The 20,803-nt window shown below is 44.1% G+C and overlaps 1 protein-coding gene across 1 annotated transcript in view; it reads left to right on the forward strand.

Annotated features, from left to right (window-relative positions):
- The first annotated feature begins 235 nt into the window (after positions 1 to 235).
- Positions 236 to 20,803, forward strand: part of TNFSF8 (TNF superfamily member 8) — a 34,009-nt gene continuing 13,441 nt past the window's right edge. Inside the window, exons 1-3 of the mRNA XM_083721901.1 lie at positions 236 to 859; positions 11,971 to 12,016; positions 16,640 to 16,717. Of these exons, the coding sequence (XP_083578027.1) occupies positions 662 to 859; positions 11,971 to 12,016; positions 16,640 to 16,717 (322 nt within the window). The 5' untranslated portion in view covers positions 236 to 661. The remainder of the gene's footprint in view (positions 860 to 11,970; positions 12,017 to 16,639; positions 16,718 to 20,803) is intronic.

Raw genomic sequence — 20,803 nt, forward strand, 5'->3', positions numbered from 1 at the left:
TAAATAAATAATGAACAAATGTGCTTGGGAAGTCTCTAGATACCCAGGGGGGGAAAACTGTGAATATTTGATACCATGGAGTGGAACAGTGTAGAAAGAAAGGAACATGTTTTCTATTGCATTTATGTTGAGGCTGTACACTTGTTTCTATATATATATATATATATATATATCTGAATCAGCAGCTCTGGGAATTCAGATCTCCAAAGCGGAAATCACTCAGTGTAGCTGCATCATCACATGAAGAAAGGAAACAAGTCTGCAATTTGTGAAAGAGGAAGTCACCCAAATTGAGAGTGATTTATTTTACCAAAATGTGACAATGGGGTTGTACAAATCTACTGAGAGAGGGGAATGAGCCGTGTTTTGTTGCTACTCACTATTCAGTGTGAGGCACTACAAATGGGCTCACACAAGCACTGTCCTGGTGGAAGTCTGTTTTGGGAGTACTGAAAAGCCTTCTCTTTGTTGAGATCATAGTCGACTCACCTCCCGCCTCCAGATCTCCTCTCCTTTTTTTTTCTTCATACGGCAAGTGATGAATCTATTTTTTCCAGATCACATGAGCCAAAATGTGGGGGAATCCTCTAAGGAGCAGAGACTTGTTTGAAGATGATCAGAAAGAGGTATGGAGTGAAAGACTTGAGGACTTCATAAGGGGATGAACTCTCAGGCAGAACAGAAAGCTTTCATGCAAGTGAATTGTCCTCAGGAAGCTACCAGAGATATGACTGAAGAAAGTGTCACCAGGAAGTTCAGTGCCCCAATCCAAACATACTTCTGTTTCGCCATCATTTCTCTCACAATCTGCCTTCTTGCATCTTTGGGAACCATTGTGGTCTTGGTACTTCAAAGGACGGTAAGTTGCTTCCTGCTTCTGCCCTAGGGCTCTCTTAACTCCTGTTATCCAGATAAAATGTTGAGTTTCAGCTTTCACGGCACACCTTTTGCAATTATTCAGGCTTTGGCTTCAACTGATCCATGAAAGCCAACTCCACTGTACAATGCCGGTCAATTGCATTGCAGAGAGTAGGTGACTGGATATGAAATACAGTCTGAGATCTTTAGTGCTTGAAATGTCACAAAATTCCTACAAGCAGACTCAACGTGTTGATTTCAAGCTCTTGGAATAAGGACATTTGTTTTGCTGATGGTATTCTGTAAAACATGGGTAGGTAAAATGTTGACATCCAGATATTGTTGGACTCAAATTCTCATTAGAAATGTGGTCAATATTCAAGCATGTTTTAAGCCAAGAACTATTTCACAAATACAGAGAACAGCAAAATTTAAAGCGCTATTACATTTTGTTTTGTGTATTAGTCTAGAAGGTGAGAAATGGGTTGGTTTGCTCAATTTAAATTCTCCTCCATCCCTAATTGGAAACTGTCTTATATGTGGTCATATCTTACTTCTTTGAGTCTAAGGCAGAGACAGGTCTTTCCTATCACATGCTGAGGTCCTTTAACTGGGAAATGACTGAAACTGATCCTAGGACCTTCTGCATGCAAACACTATGCTCTAGCACTGAGCTATGGTCCTAATCTACCTAGTGAATGCTTATTTAAGAAAAGAAAATGTTTGATAGACTAAAAAGGCGCCCCATATAATTGTGCACATATGTATGTACACACATATGGGATCCAACTAAATTATACACACACTAGACCCATTGAAATTAATAAACCTAAGCCAGAGATATCCATTCATTTCAATGGGTCTACTCTAAGCAGAACAAACACTGAATTCATAAAATCATATAATGGTAGAGTTGGAGTGACCCTTAGGGTCATTCAGTCCAACCCCCAGCAAGACAAGAATCTCAGTAAGGATAGCAATAAGGATTCAAAACAGAGAATGGGGAGAAGGGTTAGAAAAGAAATGGCAGAAGCAATAACTTTAGGGGTTTCCAATATCCTTACTTAGATACTTTCCCCTCCAAAAAGTATGGCTCATTAGTAGATGATTTTGGGACACTCTCCCTCATGAGTCTCCAGAGGAAGCTCTCTCACAACCCTTGATTAGTCATTATTAATTTTTGGGTTTCTTTTTACATAAAAATCTCAAGAAAAATTATAGAAATATAATAAGATCATAGTTTTAAAAGCAGTACAAAGCACATACTGAAAACATGACTTAAAACAGTTCAAAATGAACCCCTAAGGCACAATTTTTTAATCCGCTGAGCTGTTGAAATGTCTTCAGGTATTCTTGTTATTATTTTTGTGTGTTTAATGGCTGCTCACTAAACACAATAAATTGAACTGATTGCTGAGTAAAACACAGTCATGACAGACTATTTGCTATGCAATATTAACTTGTTTTATTTCTTTTCCCTGGCAGTGAGGCAGTTGAATGCTACTTTCGTTTCTTTCTTTTGTCATCCTTTTCTTTGTATATTGTTTAAAACCATATAGTAATAAATAGTAGTAGTAGTAGTAGTAGTAGTAGTAGTAGTAGTAGTAGTAGTAATTTGGGAATGGAAAGAACCAAAGAACCAAATGTTTGGGGAGTGAGATAAGATGAATAGTGGTGGAAATAGCCATGATAATATCATGAGAAACTGAGTTTGAGGTGGGGGGGGGGCATGTCACTCAAGGGCAGTGGTATGTATTAGAAGGAATGGAACCTACTTTGTAAAGTTGTGCCAACAGAGATGGAGGGTTGGTTTCCATTCCTATTAAAAGGCAAATCAACCTGCTTTGCAGTTTCTGAAACAGTATGCAAACCAAAACAGAGCCATTTGGAGTACTTCTCCAAAATTTTGCAGGTCATAAATTAACATTATAGATGTGATTGGTTTCCAGGATTATTATTATTTCAATAGGAAACAAGGTCTTAATAGCATTGAATTTAGGAAATTGTTTCTTAATGTTACTGCATAGAAAAATCATCAGTAAGAGTTAAGAGGGGAGGGAGAAACCTGACTGTCTAAGCTAAATTTCACAAGCAAAATTTTGAAAAGGTTTGAAATCCAAAGTCTCAAGGGCATAGGAGCCAACTCCTGGGGGCTGAGGGGGCTTTGGCCCCCCAATAAAATATTTGAGGGGGCTGGGGGCCCCCAAAGTTGACGAGCATTGCCATTCAAATGGTGTGTGTGCATTGCATCATGTGATCGATTATGTGGGGCAGGGCTTACCTAGGTCTTCCCAATGGGATTACACAGGGATGTAATATGAGGATCTCATAATACTAGAATTTGAGGCTATTCATCCAACGAAGCTGAATGTCAGAAGATTCAGAATAGACAAATTATTTCTCCCTGCAGTGCATAGTTAAAGCTATGAAGTTCACTCCCACAAGTTATACTGGTGGCCTCCAACTTGGGTGATTTTAAAAGAGGATTAGATAAGTTCATGGAAGATAAAACCATCAAGGATACTAGCTACGGTGGCTGTACTTTGCCTTCATGGTCAGAGGTAGCATGCCTCTGAATACCAGTTGCTGGGACTCATAAGTGTGGACAGTGCTGCTGTTGCACTCAGGTCCACAGTTTGTGTGCTTTCCATGGGCATCCAGTTTGCCACCTTGCAAACAGGATGCTGGACTAGATGGGCTAGTGACTAGATCAAACAGGTCTACTCCGAAGTTCTTATGAAGGGAAGTTCCTAGCACAGATAATTCAACAGTCGGTCTGTGAGCATTTATAAAAGGATTCTGTGGTTACTAAGACCCAGCATGAGATTCCTAACAATTTTTTTTTTGGGGGGGGGGGGATTACAAACTTGGTGGATAAGGGAAATGCTGTGGCTATAGTACCGTATTTTTCGCTCCATAGGGCGCACTGGACCATAGGGCACACCTAGTTTTTAGGGGGGGAAATAAAGAAAAAAAATTATTTCCCCCCCCCCAGCCCCAAAGAGCAAAGAAGCCAAGACAGCCAGCGGAATCCCGCTCGCTGTTTTGGCTTCGTTTCTAGCCACGGGGCTGGGGTGGGGGAAGCCCCAGCTTCCCCCGAACCCAGCCCCCAGAACAGGTCCGGGAGCCGCAGCAAGGTTGCGAAGCCTTTGGAGCGCAGCGCGAGTTCCCGCTGCGCTCCAAAGGCTTCAGGGATAGCCACCTGAAGCCTTTGAAGCGCAGCGCAGTGGGACCTCGTGCTGTGCTCCAAAGTCTTCGGGTTCCTTTAACTGAAGCCAGGAGAGTCTTGCTCTCCTGGCTTCAGCAAAAGGAACCCAAAGCCTTCGGAGCGCAGCGCGAGTTCCCGCTGCACTCCAAAGGCTTCAGGCGGCTATCCCTGAAGCGTGGAGAGCGAGAGGGGTCGGTGCTCACCGACCCCTCTCGCTCTCCATTTGTTCCATAGGACGCACACACATTTCCCCTTCATTTTTGGAGGGGGAAAAGTGTGTCCTATAGAGCAAAAAATAAGGTATATCTTGATTTCAGTAAGGCTTTTGACAAAGTCCCCCATGATTTTCTCTCGAGGAAGCTGCTAAAATGTGGGTTGAATGAGGTAACTGTTAGGTGGATTTGTAGCTGGTTGACTGACCAGACCCAAAGAGTACTCATTAATGGTTCCTCAACATACTGGGGAAAAAGTGACAATTGGGGTGCCGCAGGGTTCTGTCCTGGGTCCGTTGTTGTTCAACATCTTTATAAATGATTTGGATGAAGGAATTGAGGGGAAGCTCATCACATTTGCAGATGACTCCAAACTGGGAGTGGTAGCTAATGCCACAGAAGGCAGAATCAGAATTCAAAATGACCTTAATGGATTAGAGAACAGGGCGCAAGCTAACAAAATTAATTATAATAAGGACAAATGTAAGGTTTTGCACTTAGGCAGGAAGATGCACAAATATAGGAAGGGGGACATTTGGCTTACTAGCAGTACATGTGAAAAGGATCTAGGGGTCTTGGTGGACCACAAACTTAACATGAGTCAACAGTGTGATGCAGCAGCAAAAAAAGCATACGCTACTCTAGGCTGAATCAACAGAAGTATCAAGGGAAGTCATAGTACCATTCTATTCTGCCTTGGTTAGACCACACCTGGAATACTTTGTCCAGTTCCGGGCGCCACAATTTAAGAAGGATGTTGACAAGCTGGAATGTGTGCAGAGGAGGGCAATCAAGATGATCAAGAGTCTGGAAACTAAGTCTTATGAGAAATTCTTGAAGGAGCTGGGTATTTTTAGCCTGGGAAAGAGGAGACTGAGAGGAGATATGATAGCCATCTTCAGATATCTTAAGTGCTGTCACATGGAAGAGGGAGCTTCCTTGTTTTCTCCTGCCCTTGAGGGTAGGATTCGAGGTAATGGCTTCAAGCTCCAAGAAAGGAGATTTCAACTAAGCTTTAAGAAAAACTTTCTGATAGGAAGAACTGTTCAGCAGTGGAACAGACTACCACAAGAGGTGGTGAACTCTGCTTCCTTGGAGGTTGGATGGCTATCTGTCAAAGATGCCTTAGCTGAGATTCCTGCATTGCAGGGGGTTGGACTAGATGACCCTTGGGTAACTTCCAGTTCTAAGATTCTATGATTCTATGGTTTTAAGTCTGGAAGATTCAGGACAGACAAAAAAAAGTACACAGCACCTTGCTAAACTATGAATTTCAATGTCACGAGAGGTGGTATGGCCACCACCAACATGAATTGATTTAATAGAGGATCGGACAAATTCATGGAGGATAAGGAGGATATTGATGGCTAAGTTCTACCTCCTGAATACTAGGAATGAGGGGTGTGTGCAGAAAGCAGTATTTTGTAAGACACAGCACACAAATTAAGATGCACATCTGCATCTGGTCCCACTTACCATTGGTGTGTGGCCCCCAGAATAATATCCATGAGGGTGAGCACCACCAGGATTGACACCGTGGTGCCAGAAACAAAGCCCCCAGGATTTGTGCTTTGATCTGGTAGACGTCAGTGCTTCACTTCCCAGACGTCACAAAAGCGGGGGAGGACAGAAAGAAAATGATGTTGCTATACTTTCAAGAAGTAGCAGCCTGCGGTCATTACATTGGTTGATAGTGTTTATGCAAATTCAGCTACGAAAATCAGGTGTTGCTTGCTGGTCCTCTTCTTAGCAATGCCAAGCCAGTACAGCTGAGTAAAAGATAGAAACCAAAACTAGGACAATTCCCCCATTAATGTCTAGACTCTAGACATTTAGCAACCACTTTCTTCAGCCACCCTGGGTCTACAGAACTCTCCTTCGTATTCCCATATCTCCATAGCTTACAATCCTTCCTAGTCTCAACCACTATGGAATTTCTTTCCTAAATAAAGCCATACAATCAAAGAGTCACAAGGGATCTTGAAAGTTAGCTAATCCAACCCCATGGGTCTGTGCTGGATCTTCCATGCAGGATCTGTAAATGGAGAAATCTGAGGGCTCCCTTGGACAAAAAAGAAGGACACCAGCCAGGAATACCAGAGCAAAATAGCAGCCAGTAGACTTGGTCTTTATTGAAGACTGTCACGACAGGACTCCCACCTGCTACAAGGTGGAACAAGAATCCCCGAACAAAAGAGCCCCCAAACTTTTATTAGCTGCTAATCCCCATGTTATACCCCCCCAAACTACATACATCATGGTTACATCATGAAAGGGGAGATCTGGTGGCAGTAATCTGAGCATCCTGGACCCTGCCCCGTGGTTCTCCTTGCCCTCCACAAAACACTCATCAATTGTAACAAAAGAGATATTTACATTTCCCTGTTTCCCAGCCAAGTTAATCACACCCTTTTGTCTTCATCTGGGTTTATTATTTCTGGAATGGCTACCTGTCTGGCACTCATGTATCAGGATGCCAGGGATTATCACTCAGGCAGAGGGGCTGCTGAGTAGCTGAGCTCACATGTCTATATGAATTTCTAAAGTTTTCCCTGTGAGCAAGTACATAGATACATTTATCAGTGAATTCTTACATTTGGTACCATGCAGCAAAGGCCCTTTGAATAGATAGAAAGAAACTGTGATGAAGTGTTTTGTGGGGACAAATAACAAAGTCACAAAAGCGATTGTGCTGATTTTGGTAGTGGGTTGCATGTGCATGATATCTGCTGGAGGGGCAACCCCCCCCCCCACACACACACCCTATACATAAATTCCTGCAACAGATCCAATTACAGCATCCTTGATGCATGATTGCCCAGCCTCTATGACAGAACATAAGAAGAGTCCTACTCCATAATACCCAAGGCAGGGCTGATGAATTTTAATGAGGATTTGTTTTCTTTACAAAGTGATGTAGGAAAATGAAAAATCAAGAGAAATTGGTATTGACAGATTTGACCAGTCCTAGTCCTGCTAGATCTCCACATGTGGCCAGTGAGGCTATTTTGGTGAAGTCACATCCACTGGCCCTACTCCTGATGGAGAAAGTGTAACTTGATCTCGGGTGATTGACAGATTGGTAAACCCAGCCACCTATCAAGCTTGTCCCTCAGGGGTTTGAGGGAGTTAAGTATCTGACCCAGGAGATAGGTTCAGTTCCCCAGGATGGACTGAATGACAGAGAGGTAGAAAGCTGTGTGTGTATCTTTCTAGGGAAGGTTGAGAGGGCCATAGCTCACTGGCAGTTAAGGATGGAAAGCTCTGTAATTTTGGTGCTCTCAGTCTGGTTTTTCTTAAATTTGGTTCTCCACAATTCTAATAAATAATAATCACCATAAACATTCTTCAGTATTTTGTTTGGCAATTTCTCGTCATATAATGCAGTTTGGTATACCATTTTCATTCTTTATGCACACCTTCCCCTGGCATGTGCATTTTTGTAAACATTGCTTGGTTGGAGAAATGAATCACAAAATTCAAAGAAGTGCGCATTTTAAGGTATGGCTGTGTTTCAGTTCTCAAATTGTTTTGGAAAGTGCAAACCTATCCATTTGACTTTAAATGCAAACTGAATTAAAGTTGTCCCCCTTCCCTAGTGGTAGGGTATTTGTTTTGCATGCAGAAGAATCCAACTTCAATTCCTAGTGTCTCCAGGTGGGCTGAGCCTGGAAAGAACCACTGCCAGTCATTCTAGATAGTATTGAACTAGATGGACCAATGTTCTGACTCACTATAAGACAGCATCTTTTGCTCCCGCACACCACCCAAACAAAATTATGAGAGGTGAGAAGAGGGGTCTTTTCCCCCTCCTTCAAACCAACCATTGATCTCATTGGTCTCAAAGACATTTGACAGCCATCCTCAGGAAGTGATCCACACTCCTGACAAGCAATCACTACAACTCCCTAGAATAACATTTTTGGCATAATGCCACCAAATTGATTTTCTAAGGAAGACAGATGTTGTTGCAGCCTCAAGCTTGTAAGTGACCAGCTATATCAGGATTGAAAAAAACTGCACCAGCACCCAAGAGGAAACACTAACCTTTCTGATCAGAGCTATGTTTTGATAAAAGAAGGGCAAGATTACTTTCCATCTGGCAAAATTGAGGCCATGCCCAGAGAGCCAGCTTACTTCCTCTGCAGTATGTTAAGAACTCGTTGAACTCACAGTTTAAGAAGGTTTTGGGTGGCTGCTGCTATTGTTTTACTAAGAGAGGGCACTGTTGTTATTTTTTATATTTTTGAAGTAATTATTTCAAGTATTGCAACAAAACAGATGCAAAATTACTTTTTTAAAAACAAAAAATGTCTGCTTATTACATTGCTATATGCCTTTCACCCAAAGAAATCAGAGCAGCATACAAAGTGTCCTCTATCCCATCCTCATTTTAACCTCACAACACCCCTGTGAGGTAGGTTAGTCCAAAGTTATACTGGCAGATTCATCACAGAATAGCACACCAAAGGCCCATCTAGACCAGCATCTTGCTGTGGAAGCCCATAAGTAGGATGTGATAGCAACATGTCTCTCTTGCTGTCATCCTCCAGCAACTGGTATTCAGATAAACATGGAAGTTCCACTGTGTTAATCATGGCCAATAGCCATTGATAGACTCTTCCTCCATGGATTTGTCTAATCCCTTTTTAAAAGCCTCTTTGAGGGAAGCCATGTGATTTAAATGTGTATCAAATGCTCTTGGTATGGTGTGGATCTGGCCTATGTTAGCAGTCTTCACCACCTCTTTTGACAGTGCATTCATTATGTGAAGACCATTTAATTAATTTTAACCTGGGTATAAAATTACAGGTGTGTGTGTGTGTGTGTGTGTGTGTGTGTGTGTGTGTGTGTGTGAGATAAAGCAAAGGCTTGTACATAGGTTCCTTTTCCAAAAGACCAAGCTTCTGAGTCTGGAGCATCCCTGATCATTAGCTATGATGGTCTTGATAGCAGGGGCTTTTGGAATTAAGATTGCCACCCATCCCTAGAAAAATGGGATCACCTGTCCCCTGTCCCTTTGTGCTTCAAATGAATGCAAGGGAAACCCCTCCATAAAGGGAAGGGAGGATTTGGTATCATGAGTGGGTGGGCATCTCACAATCCCTTTCGATCTGTGCTTTATTTTGTCCAACCAAAGCTGGCAATATGAATGGGAATAGAGCTTCAACAATATCTGGAGCAGCTGCTTTTTATTCTGAACTCAAATGTAATCATTATGAGTATTATTTACTAACCCTTCACCCTAAGGTTTTTTAACACAGTGTCAAAACTAGTTTAAAACAAAGTAAGATCACAGAAATAACAGGGATCCTAAAAATATACATCCCAGATGTCAAAACCAAGGGTAAAGAGGTCTGTCCTCAGCATTAACTGAAAGCTATATACAGTAGTAGGGACACGGGTGGTGCTATGGGTTAAACCACAGAGCCTAGGACTTGCCGATCAGAAGGTCAGCGGTTCAAATCCCGCAGCAGGGTGAGCTCCATTGTTCGGTCCCAACTCCTGCCAACCTAGCAGTTCAAAAGCACGTCAAAATGCAAGTAGGTAAAGGTAAAGGTAAAGGTACCCCTGCCCGTACGGGCCAGTCTTGACAGACTCTGGGGTTGTGTGCCCATCTCACTCAAGAGGCCGGGGGCCAGCGCTGTCCGGAGACACTTCCGGGTCACGTGGCCAGCGTGACATCGCTGCTCTGGCGAGCCAGAGCCGCACACGGAAACGCCGTTTACCTTCCCGCTGGTAAGCGGTCCCTATTTATCTACTTGCACCCGGAGGTGCTTTCGAACTGCTAGGTTGGCAGGCGCTGGGACCGAGCAGCGGGAGCACACCCCGCCGCAGGGATTCGAACCGCCGACCTTTCAATCGGCAAGTCCTAGGCGCTGAGGCTTTAACCCACAGCGCCACCTGCGTCCCCAAAATGCAAGTAGATACCGGTAAATAGGTACCGCTCCGGCAGGAAGGTAAATGGTGTTTCCATGCGCTGCTGTGGTTCGCCAGAAGCGGCTTTGTCATGCTGACCACATGACCTGGAAGCTGTACACTGGCCCTTCGGCCAATAAAGCGAGATGAGCGCCACAACCCCAGAGTCGTCCGTGACTGGACCTAATGGTCAGGGGTCCCTTTACCTTTATATACAGTGGTACCTCAGGTTACAAACACACTTTGGGTTACCAACTCCGCTAACCTAGAAGTAGTACCTCAGGATGAGAACAGAAATCGTGCGCTGACGGCGCAGCGGCAGCAGGAGGCCCCATTAGCTAAAGTGGTAGCTCAGGTTAAGAATGGTTTCAGGTTAAGAACGGATCTCCGGAACGAATTAAGTTCTTAACCAGAGATACCACTGTAATGAAGATTCCAAATTCACCCTCCATGGGGAGGGAATATTTAGGGCACTAGCCTGCCATAGAGAATAACTCTCTCCCAAGCTTCTTAGGGTGAAGGAATTGCCAAGATCCAGTTTTTTTTTTCTTTAAAAAAATGTTTAGGGGTACTCTCATTTTTACTCAAGAAAATCACCATTTTATACTTGGGGAAAACAAATACAGTAAATGGACAAAAGTACAAAGATTCACAAAATGTTTAGGGGGGGGAAGCACTGCCAAGATCAGGGGTCAGCAACCTTTCTCAGCCATGGGCTGGTCCACCATCCCTCAGACCATGTGGTGGGCTGAACTATATTTTGAAAGGGGAAAAAAGAACAAATTCCTGTGCCCCACAAATAACTCAGAGACGCATTTTAAATAAAAGGACACATTCTACTCATGTAAAAACGCCAGGCAGGCCCCACAAATAACCCAGAGATGCATTTTAAATAAATGGACACATTCTACTCATGTAAAAACACGCTGATTCCTGGACTGTCCTTGGGCCGGATTGAGAAGGTGATTGGACCGCATCTGCCTACCCCTGGCCAAGATCTATAAAGACTGTTGATTTTAATACCCAGGGAGGCCTGTAGAGAAGGACGTGGTCTTTCAGGTATTTGGGGTCTGTGTCATCTAGGGCTTAAAATGCTAAGATAAGCAGCTTTAAATGGGCCCAGAAATGAACTAGCAACAAAAGGGAGTTATGTGAGATTTAAATGGAACCCAACCCAGTAATCTGGCTGCTGCATTTTAGGCCAACTGAAGTTTCTGAGTCATCTTCAAGGGCAGTGCCATGCAGAGTGCATTGCAATAATCCAAATCTGGATGTTACCACTCCTGAAACTTCATGTCCCATTGTTAGTGTCTCACAACACCTAAGGATGCTCCATATCATTTTGAGATTGTGGGGTTTCAAAACATCATTGACTTCTTTACAAACATTGGCATTGTCTAATGGTCCAGGTTTTATGGGGCACAGTTGCAATTTTATCAGTGAAACAACTGGATACTCATTACCACAATTTCCCAAAATAATATTATGTTATTTGAAAAATATGCTATTGGTCAGTGGACTAGGGAGACTAGGCTAGTCCCCTAAATGTTCCCCTGGCGCCTCCTTCCCAAAGCCTGGGATGCTTCTTAGGGGTGATGGATGTTGTATCTTAACATATGGGCTGCAGTTTAGCCACCTGTGATTTAAAATAAAGCCTATTATGAGTTAAAGTTCATTTAAATGTAATCTAGGGTAATGAAAGCAAGGAACAGGGGGGGGGGAGTCTAGGACATCATAGATGTAACTTTCTCTTGACTTTTTGTCTCTTTGAAGGGATCTACGGCTGAGTATGATGGACACCAAGGTAGAGAGAAATGTGGTAAGATGATATGAATGAGATAAATTACAAGTGAATATTTTTGGCATGGATGGCCTGAAAATGTTGGATTTGAGCCAGTTGTTGCTTGGGCTGATAATTCCTTGGTGGTGGAGGGGGGGCCACTTAAAGCAGGCACAGTCACACCTGCCAGGTGGGTTTGCCGAGTCACGCAAAACAATGTAAACAGGTCCCAAGTTGCTAAGCGCTTTATATACTTGACCTAGTAGCAAATCAGTAACCAGTGTAAAGCACAGGTGTTACATGCCTCACTCCTGTCAGTGATTGTCCTGCAGCATTTTGCACTAACTGCAGCTTCCAGATCAAATGTGAGGGAAGTCCCACATGGAACACATTGCAGTAATCCAGTTTTGAAGTAATCGGTGCATGAACTATTATGGCAAGGCTTCCCCAGTCCAGGAACGGCTGTTGCTGTCAAAACAGCAGCACTTGGTAAAAGGTACTTCCAGACACTGTGGCTACCTGAGCCTCCAGTGACACAGCTGGATCCATAAGCACCCCAAACTGCGAACCTGCTCCTTAAAGGAGAAAGCAACCTCATCCAAGGTAGGCAACTGACCAGTTTCTTAGAAACAAGAGCTATTCACCCATGGTGCCTACTTGAACTAGTACCAGTGACAGGATGAAGTGGTTTCAGTGCTAGAAAACAGAGGTTTCTGTATGCCGGATGTGTATCCTATAATTTTCGCCTTGCCTTTGTCAGCTGCATTGCACAATCTTCATTGGTTGGGCAAAGATGGACCTATTCTACATCACTGTGGGGGACATTTTCCAGAATGAGGGATACATTCCATTCTGATCATCCTCCTGAGGGCCACATGCCATTGATGGGTGGAGGTCAGAGGCAAAAGTGATCAGAGCAACAAGTGCAAAGTTCTGCCTTTGTACATTGACCTGGTTTCTACACTAACACTCATATTGCCCCGTCTATTTTCCATCCAGGAAAGCAAGAGGCATCAACAGAGTTCCATGACAGGCAAAAGCACTCCAGAAGGTTGCAAAGCAGAACTAGTGAGGGTTGTGGTTCAGGAGGGTCTGTTTGGCCTAGAGAGAGAAACCAAGGACCAGATAGAGAAGCCTAGTGGACCACATTTTCTCCCATGCACCCAAGCCTGAAGCTCCCCTGTTCTACATGCTGATATCATTTGATCAGATTGATTCCTTCCTTTGTAGCATGTGCCACACTCCCCACAAGAGAGGTGTAAAATGTAAAGAGAAACAAAAAGTGTTCAGTAAGAGATGGAGAGTTGGTCATCCACTAACCTTGGCAAGTCTTAAACTGAGAAATTTGCACTAAAATCCTGATGAGGACTTTAAAAATAAAAGAACTACTACTAACTCATAAACTGACGAGGAAATGTGGAGAACTGAATTTAAGGCTTGAATGAACTAACAGGTATCCACACATTGGGGAAATGGTACAGAGCTGTTGTCCCAACACTCCTGTGCCTGTGACTTTATGTTTTAACCCTGAGTCTTCAGAACCCCACTCTGAGCACACCTGCAGGCCATCCAGGTTGCCTGGGGATTTGTTCTTCTCGGGAGGAGTAGCTTACTCATGAATGTGCATGTGTGTGAACAATGACTGCAAAGAAGTGAAAGAGAGAAGAGTAGCAGCAGTGGGACCGTTTGCAGGGAGAAATACTTTGCTCCCCCACCACCACCAAATATGAAACTTCCATTTGCAACTTCACCACATGTATACAAGAAGCACATAGGGAATGGTGAACTGTTTTGGACACTCATTCTCCTTTTTCTTCCTATTATCAGCATTTCTGTCCCAACTTTTATCAAGGCAGCAATCCTGGCTTCCCCCCGCCCCCCAGGTTTTATCCTTGCAACAGCCCTGTGAGGTGGATTAGACTGAGGGACTGTGACTGGCCCAAAGTCACGCAGTGAGCTTCATGGCCGAGTGAGGATTTGAACCTTGGTTTCCCAAGGCCAACATACTAACCAATACATTACACCAGTGCTAGTACATGGGCATAGTAGACAGGGCAACAAGAATGGTAGTTCTCCTAGTCCAGTTCATCTGGCTTTTTCCATTTTGCCTCCATAGAATTAGAATATAAGATGGTTGGGGGTTAATGAGTTCACGAGTAGTCAATACAGGTATATCCATTAAAAGAGCAAAGTATCCAATCTTAATGCAAGGGTATTTTGTTGGCAAGATAAAGGAAGCTCATGTCTAAAATTGAGCAGATTATCTACAAGACTCTCAAGGCCAAACAGCCTTGCCGAGTTGATTCAGAGCTATTAAAACCACCTAATAAATCTTCATCCCACATTTCTTTTGGCAGAGAACAGGATACCATTAGCTAAATACCTAGAGGTACTCAAATGTGACTTTATGTGTACACACACACATTACTCAGCTATCAATCATCAAGGGCCGAATTGGAAACAGCCCACTAGGATTTAATTGAGATTAATGCATGGATAGATAATTGAAGGGGTATCATGCTTGTATTCAGTGACATAGTGTAGCCTATGTTGTGAGCAAGGAGGAAGTGTCACAGTATCAATCATCCTAGAGAGGCAAAGCTCTGCTTTTGTGCAGTCAATGCTATGTTTCATTCATTTACCCTTGACTGAATATTGAAATCTATGGTATTTTCTACTGATCCAGAAAGATAGCCCATCCATTTAGTCCTAGGGTAGACAATCTTCTTGGTTCAACAGGTCAGATCCTTATCAGGATCAGCCTTGAGGGACCTCCCAGTTGTCAGTCATCTGAAGACATGATACAATGCCAGCTGCAATGTACTTTGGAAAGCACCTTGCAAGGTGTTGCTAAAAGGAAGCTTACCCTTCTCCTCTCAGTTTTAGCAAAGGATTCTGATACAAATCCCTTCCTGATTTGATGTGGAACCCTACCAAACTGAGCAGGATTTAAGTCCCATTCATCGGCTGATAAGTGAAGGGGTTAAATCCTGTTATGCTAAGGTTACCAGATGTCGAACTAAGCTAATCAAAAACTGGGATATACAGGTTAAATTGCCCCATTGGCACTTTGCAATAAATAAGTGGGTTTTGGGTTGCAGTTTGGGCACTCGGCCTCTAAAAGGTTCACCATCACTGTACTAGGGCTATGCCCCGATTCTGATGAAACCCAAATTCTGAACAAAATCAGCTTTGGCTGGATTGGGTTGTCCCATGCCAAATTGACTCACCTAGAGCAATCCGGTGCTGTCAAAAGACAGGGCAGGCAATCTCTGCACAGCATCCTTCACCAACCCTTCCTTGCAAGGAGCACAAGTGGTGAAACAACAAGCAGCCAATGAGCAGAACATTAACTCCTGCTTTCTGCACGGGCTCCTTGACTAGTGCAATTTCCCCAGGGAACATGTTGGCAAGGCAGTACCCAGAAGGATTGAATGCAGTTTTTCTTCTTCCCCTGTTACCACCCTTCTGACAACTTTAAAACAGGCCCCCAAATCAATTTGGAGCCTGGATCCAAGGTGGACTCTGAATGTGGACACAGCCATAGAATGTGTTCCACATCTCACACTGATGGGCTAAATTGGAACCTGTGTCTCACCTACTTAGGTCTGCTGGTAGGGGATTCCTCACCAGTGCTCTAGAGGTTGCTAGGTTCCAACTTCCATCAGCCCTGCTGACTACAGCTGATGTGACTTTGAGTCCAAAAAAACATCTGGAGAGCACCATGTAGGCTACCTCCATTCTATTCCTTGTACCCGTAGAAGTCTTTGCTTAGATCTTGTAGTTACAATGCTGTTTGTCAAGTGTTGTGATACATAAACCATTCAGAAAGCCAGGCAATAACTGAAAAACATGTTTAGTCAAGTGAAAGAACCTAGAGAAGCATTAATAACATATTTGTTGTCCCAGCTGAGTTCAGGCATGAAATTTCCACCAAAAGCCAGTAGAAGGCTCTGTTCTATCACATATGAGAAATGTGTTAGATGCACACAACCTGTTTCTAAGAATCCTGCATCCATCTAGTGTAAAGTCAGAATTAATGACACCAATCAAGCCTCAGCATCTGGCTCTGATCCTTGCCAAGCCAATACAGTAATTTTCTTAAGTCGTGAAATTCTTCCTTGGTGATGGAACTCAAAAAGCTGAATCACTGCTTCTAATTTGAGATGGTGTGTCTAGGTGATTCTTGGTGAATTAAGCACACTGAAAGTTCATTATCCCGCCGATAAACTCACATGATCTGATTCAATGCATTAATAATGAAATGTGTTTTTTTAAAATAAAAAAACCCCTACTTTTCTCCCACAGCTGCTTCCTGGAGCTCAGATAATAATTCCAAAAAACAGCAATTTGAATCCCACAACTTTGGCACTTTTCTGTGGCCCTTACTGGGGATGCTAAGTCAACTAGGAGCATCATTTTTGTTTAAAGAAAGAGCAGTAGTAACCAGGCCCAGATGGAGGGGGGACCCTTTGATTCCAAAGGGGGCCTCAGTAAGCATATTAACAAAATTATTTATATACTTACTTATTTATAAGACTTCAGTTATCCCCAGGGTAAAAAAAAAAGGGAGGGGCATATTATCTGGCCCGGGCCTCTGCCTGGCTCCGCAAGGCCCTGGTAGTAACAAGGGTTTTGTTTGTTTTCTTCTTGTCTTTTCAGTGCCATGGGAAATATCAGCAGAGGCTTTGAAAGGTCTGCAGACAATGGCATCTGAGAAAGCAGCTGCATATCTTCAAGGTCAGTGAGAATAGTCTATAAATCAAAGTATGAGAGGTCGCCCTCTCCCACCATAAAAGCCTCATTCTGTATGCCTTATATTCTTTGAGTTCCACAAGTGCTCTTATCTACCCCATGACTCTCCATTGTGTACATGTTGTATGGATCCATAGGATTGCCAGTCAGTGTAGGCGGTCCTCTGCTAGATGGACCAATAGTCTGACTCAGAATAAGCCAGCTTCCTATGCTCCTTTTGCTATTCACCTAGAGTGAGTCCCCTATCTGGGCCTTCGTGTTTTGTCGTGCTCCAGCCGGTGCCTTCAGCAGCTAAGGTCCCAATCCTAGGAGACAGTAAGTGGGCACACTCACTTGCAAAGTCATGGTTGGTAATGCAGTGCAGTCTAAACCAAGGTCAAGCACAGATTATCAGCCGAGGTCAAAAACATGATCCAGAGATAAGGCCAGTTCAAGGTCAATATCACAAAGAATTCCAACAAGGTACAGCGTAGCAAGATAGACTTGGGAAGAAGGAAACAGAGACTTTTGTTGTCACCAGAAAATGGAAGGCTCCCCTTCTGACTTCTTAGAACAAACCCTAGCCACAGCTGCTGATAATAAATGCATTTCAGGGACCGCTTACACACAAGGAGACCTGGTCTACTTCTACTTGTGGGAATGTTAAGGATTGTAGGAAAGGATATAATGATTAAGTAGTATCCTTCCTTCACTCACGCTAGTGAGTGATGTAGCAGAGCAAATTCCCCTCAATGTAGCTGGAAGCTAGTTTGTGAATTTGCTTGAATCTCTTAGTTAAGATTATTTCCTGGTGTCTCTTTTGATCCCTCTTAAAAGAATAAAGACACAAGAGTCTTTCTGAGTAAAGTAACAAAAAGTTTACTCACATTTCAGTTCACGATTTGATCCCTGAAAGGAAGGCTTTACTTAATAGTTACACAAAGAAGCAGTGAGTTTGTCTCATATGGAGACTGAACTCGTGTGCTGCTGGCTGAGAGCCAGCAGACAGCAAAATTAGATTAAGACAACAAAATGGCTGGAGGAGAGCAGCATGATAGCAAAAAAAGAGAACAAGACAACACTGGAACAAGACAACTTCAAGACTGACAAAATGGGTGTATGACTCCTTTTATGGAGTCAGCCAGAGCCATGCCCATCTCCCAGATCACATGCAGGGGGAGGAAACTCCAGACCAGTGGAATAGGAAGTTACACTGACTGGATGTCCCCCTGCCTGTGCCCACTCTAGGGGAATAAGGATTGTTGCATTTGACTGTACCAGTGGATTACATCCCACACTACTCACATGCCACATGATGACTGGGTCTGCAGCCACATGTCATGTCATCTGTCTTAGCAGACTTTTTGGTGCTGGTGTTCTGCATGTCTGGAGTTGTGATAACTGCACTTCCTCTGACAGTTCCAAGGGTTCTTTAGCAGGTCTCTCCCAGAGGGCCCCTCAGTCCTGGCTCCAAGGAAACCTGTCTGCTCCTCAGGGTCCTTGGGGCACCTGGTTTATCCTCTAAGGAAGGTGTTGCTGAACTACAACTCCCATCATCCCTAGTTATTGGCCATGTTTGCTGGGGCTGACGGGAGTTGTAGTTCAGCAACATCTGGAGGACTGAAGCCCTGCTCTAAGGACTCCATGTCTGCTATCAGGTGAGGGCTGGGTATGACAAGGATTCAGTCCCTCTCATTCCCTACAAAATTAGGCTCAAACTGTGCCAGCCATGGTGACAATAGAAGGAAAACAAATCTCCATACATTCTGCTCCTGTCCTGGCTGCAGCAGGCAACCAGAAATAAGGATCTGGTGGTTACAACTGGGATAATTTTCCTTGCTCGTGTTTCCATAGAGCAAGAATGGGGAAGTGTTGGTCCTAACAAGATATTGGCCTTGTCATTCTTGGCTCTTAACAATGCCCTTTGGGGGCTGATGGGAGTTGTACTCCAATGACATCCAGAAGACCAAAGGTTCCCCATCCCTGCCATAAAGTTTTTGTACTTTATGGCAGGGATGGGGATACATGGCAGGGATGGGGATACATTTCAGGGCTGCCATACATCCTAAACGGCCTCAATCCTGTATACCTGAAGGAGCATCTCCACCCACATCGTTCAACCCAGACACTGAGATCCAGCACCAAGGGCCTTCTGGTGGTGCCCTCATTGCAAGAAGTGAGGTTACAGGGAACCAGGCAGAGGGCCTTCTCGTGGTGGCGCCTGCCCTGTGGAACACCCTCCCTTTAAATGGGAAGGAAATAAGCAGCTATCTTATCTTTAAAAGACATCTGGAGGCAGCCCTGTTTAGGGAAGTTTTTAATATTTAATGCTGTATTGTTTTTAACACTCGATTGGAAGCCGCTCAGAGTGGCTGGGGGAACTCAGCCTGATGGGCGGGGTAGAAATATTATTATTATTATTATTATTATTATTATCCAGAATTTCCCAGGCATAGCTGGGATTGAGACTCAATCCAGATTAGGGGTGGGAAGAAAAGAAGCCCCCAACACCACAAACACTCATTTGGCCTTATGGCATCTTTGGCCAGGGCCAGCCCATGATGTGTTGTTGCTTGAGGCAAAGAAGAAAATGGGGCACCCTTCCCCCACCACTGCCACCTCCTTCACCTGAGGCAACCAGAGGCAGTCCAGGGGAGCCTCTGATTGCTGAAGGAAGCAGGGGAGAAAAAAGGCGGCCAGAGAGTAGCAAACAGTGGGTAGGAGTGAAGCAGGAAGTGAGGTGGTGGTGACAGCAAGCAACAAGCACAGGAGGCAGTGAGAGATGTGCTCTTGGGGCCCCAGACCTGCTGCCCCTCCCAGCTGTTCCCAGCATGCTGCCTGAGGTGACTGCCTCACTCACTGTCTTTGCCTGCCCTACACCTTGTATCACATATAAAAAAAACCAATCAGGAAATTTGTAGCTTATCTCCATACCAGCCTACACATATTGGCAGGCAGGCCTACCCATGAGGCAGGCTGAGGCAGCTGTCACCAGTGATAGAAGCCCAAGAGGTGATGTCCCTGTAAACACCTTGCCTGCCCTGCTACCTCTGGCAGTGACAGAGAAGCAGGGGTGCTTCCAGTGAAATCTTGTGAGATTTCATTGACATCTTGCAAGATCTCATGTGGAACCTGCCCCAACTGCTTTGTGGTCACCACTACACTACCCAGGTAAGGAAGGCTACATTATGGCCAGGGGGCAGGGGCAGGGGCAGGGTGGCCTTTTCTTGCTGAGCCTCAGATGGAGAAAAGGGACACACTTCCCCTGCATATTGGCCTAGTGTACATGTCACAGTAAGCATGTCTTAAACAAGCAATGGTTAAATGTAAATGAGCAGTAGGCTTGTGAACACTGCTCAGACTTTCCTGAATTATTCTCCTCCACCAAAGTAGAATTCAGATACCTTACATGTGTTGAGCTTAGCTCCCATCCTCGTCGCCAGTGAAATATACTCAGAGTCGAGAGTGGATTTCATGCTCTTTATTCAGCTCATAGTGGTGAGGAGGGAATGGAAGTCCCCTCAAAGTATCAGCTTTATATACAGTACATTATTTATACAATGGCCCGCATGTGATTGGCTAATTCTCCTGTAAGCCAATCAGATCACGGATTCACTTCCACCTGGAGCTGGATTGGGTGGCTCCTGTGGACCAATCAGGCTGCTGGATTTTGGATCCTATTCAACTCAGTACATTACAGAACCATATAATAAGAACTTTATTGTTCAACACATCTTTCTTATTGAAGTCTAATTAACCTTTGGGAGTGTTGTAGAGAGGGAAGGAATTGGTTACAGAGGAACAAAACACCCACACCATCTCCAGATGTCACCAAGCTCAACAATCAGGCGCTTTTGTGCTTCTGTGTGTTGCATTTCCCCCACCCCTCCCCCCCCCATGGAGCTCAAGGTGGCATACATGGTTCTTACCCTCCTCATTTAACCCCCACAAGAGCCCTGTGAGGTAGGCTAAGAGATGACGACCCAGTGAGCTTCATTGCCAAGTGGGGATTTGAAACCTGGTCTCCCAGGTCCTAGTCCAACACTCTAACTTCAACACCACAGCACATGAAGTAAAGAATTATGTTGTTGG

This window comes from Podarcis gaigeae (assembly GCF_964106915.1).
Source record: "Podarcis gaigeae genome assembly, chromosome: Z".
Classification (NCBI taxonomy): domain Eukaryota; kingdom Metazoa; phylum Chordata; class Lepidosauria; order Squamata; family Lacertidae; genus Podarcis; species Podarcis gaigeae.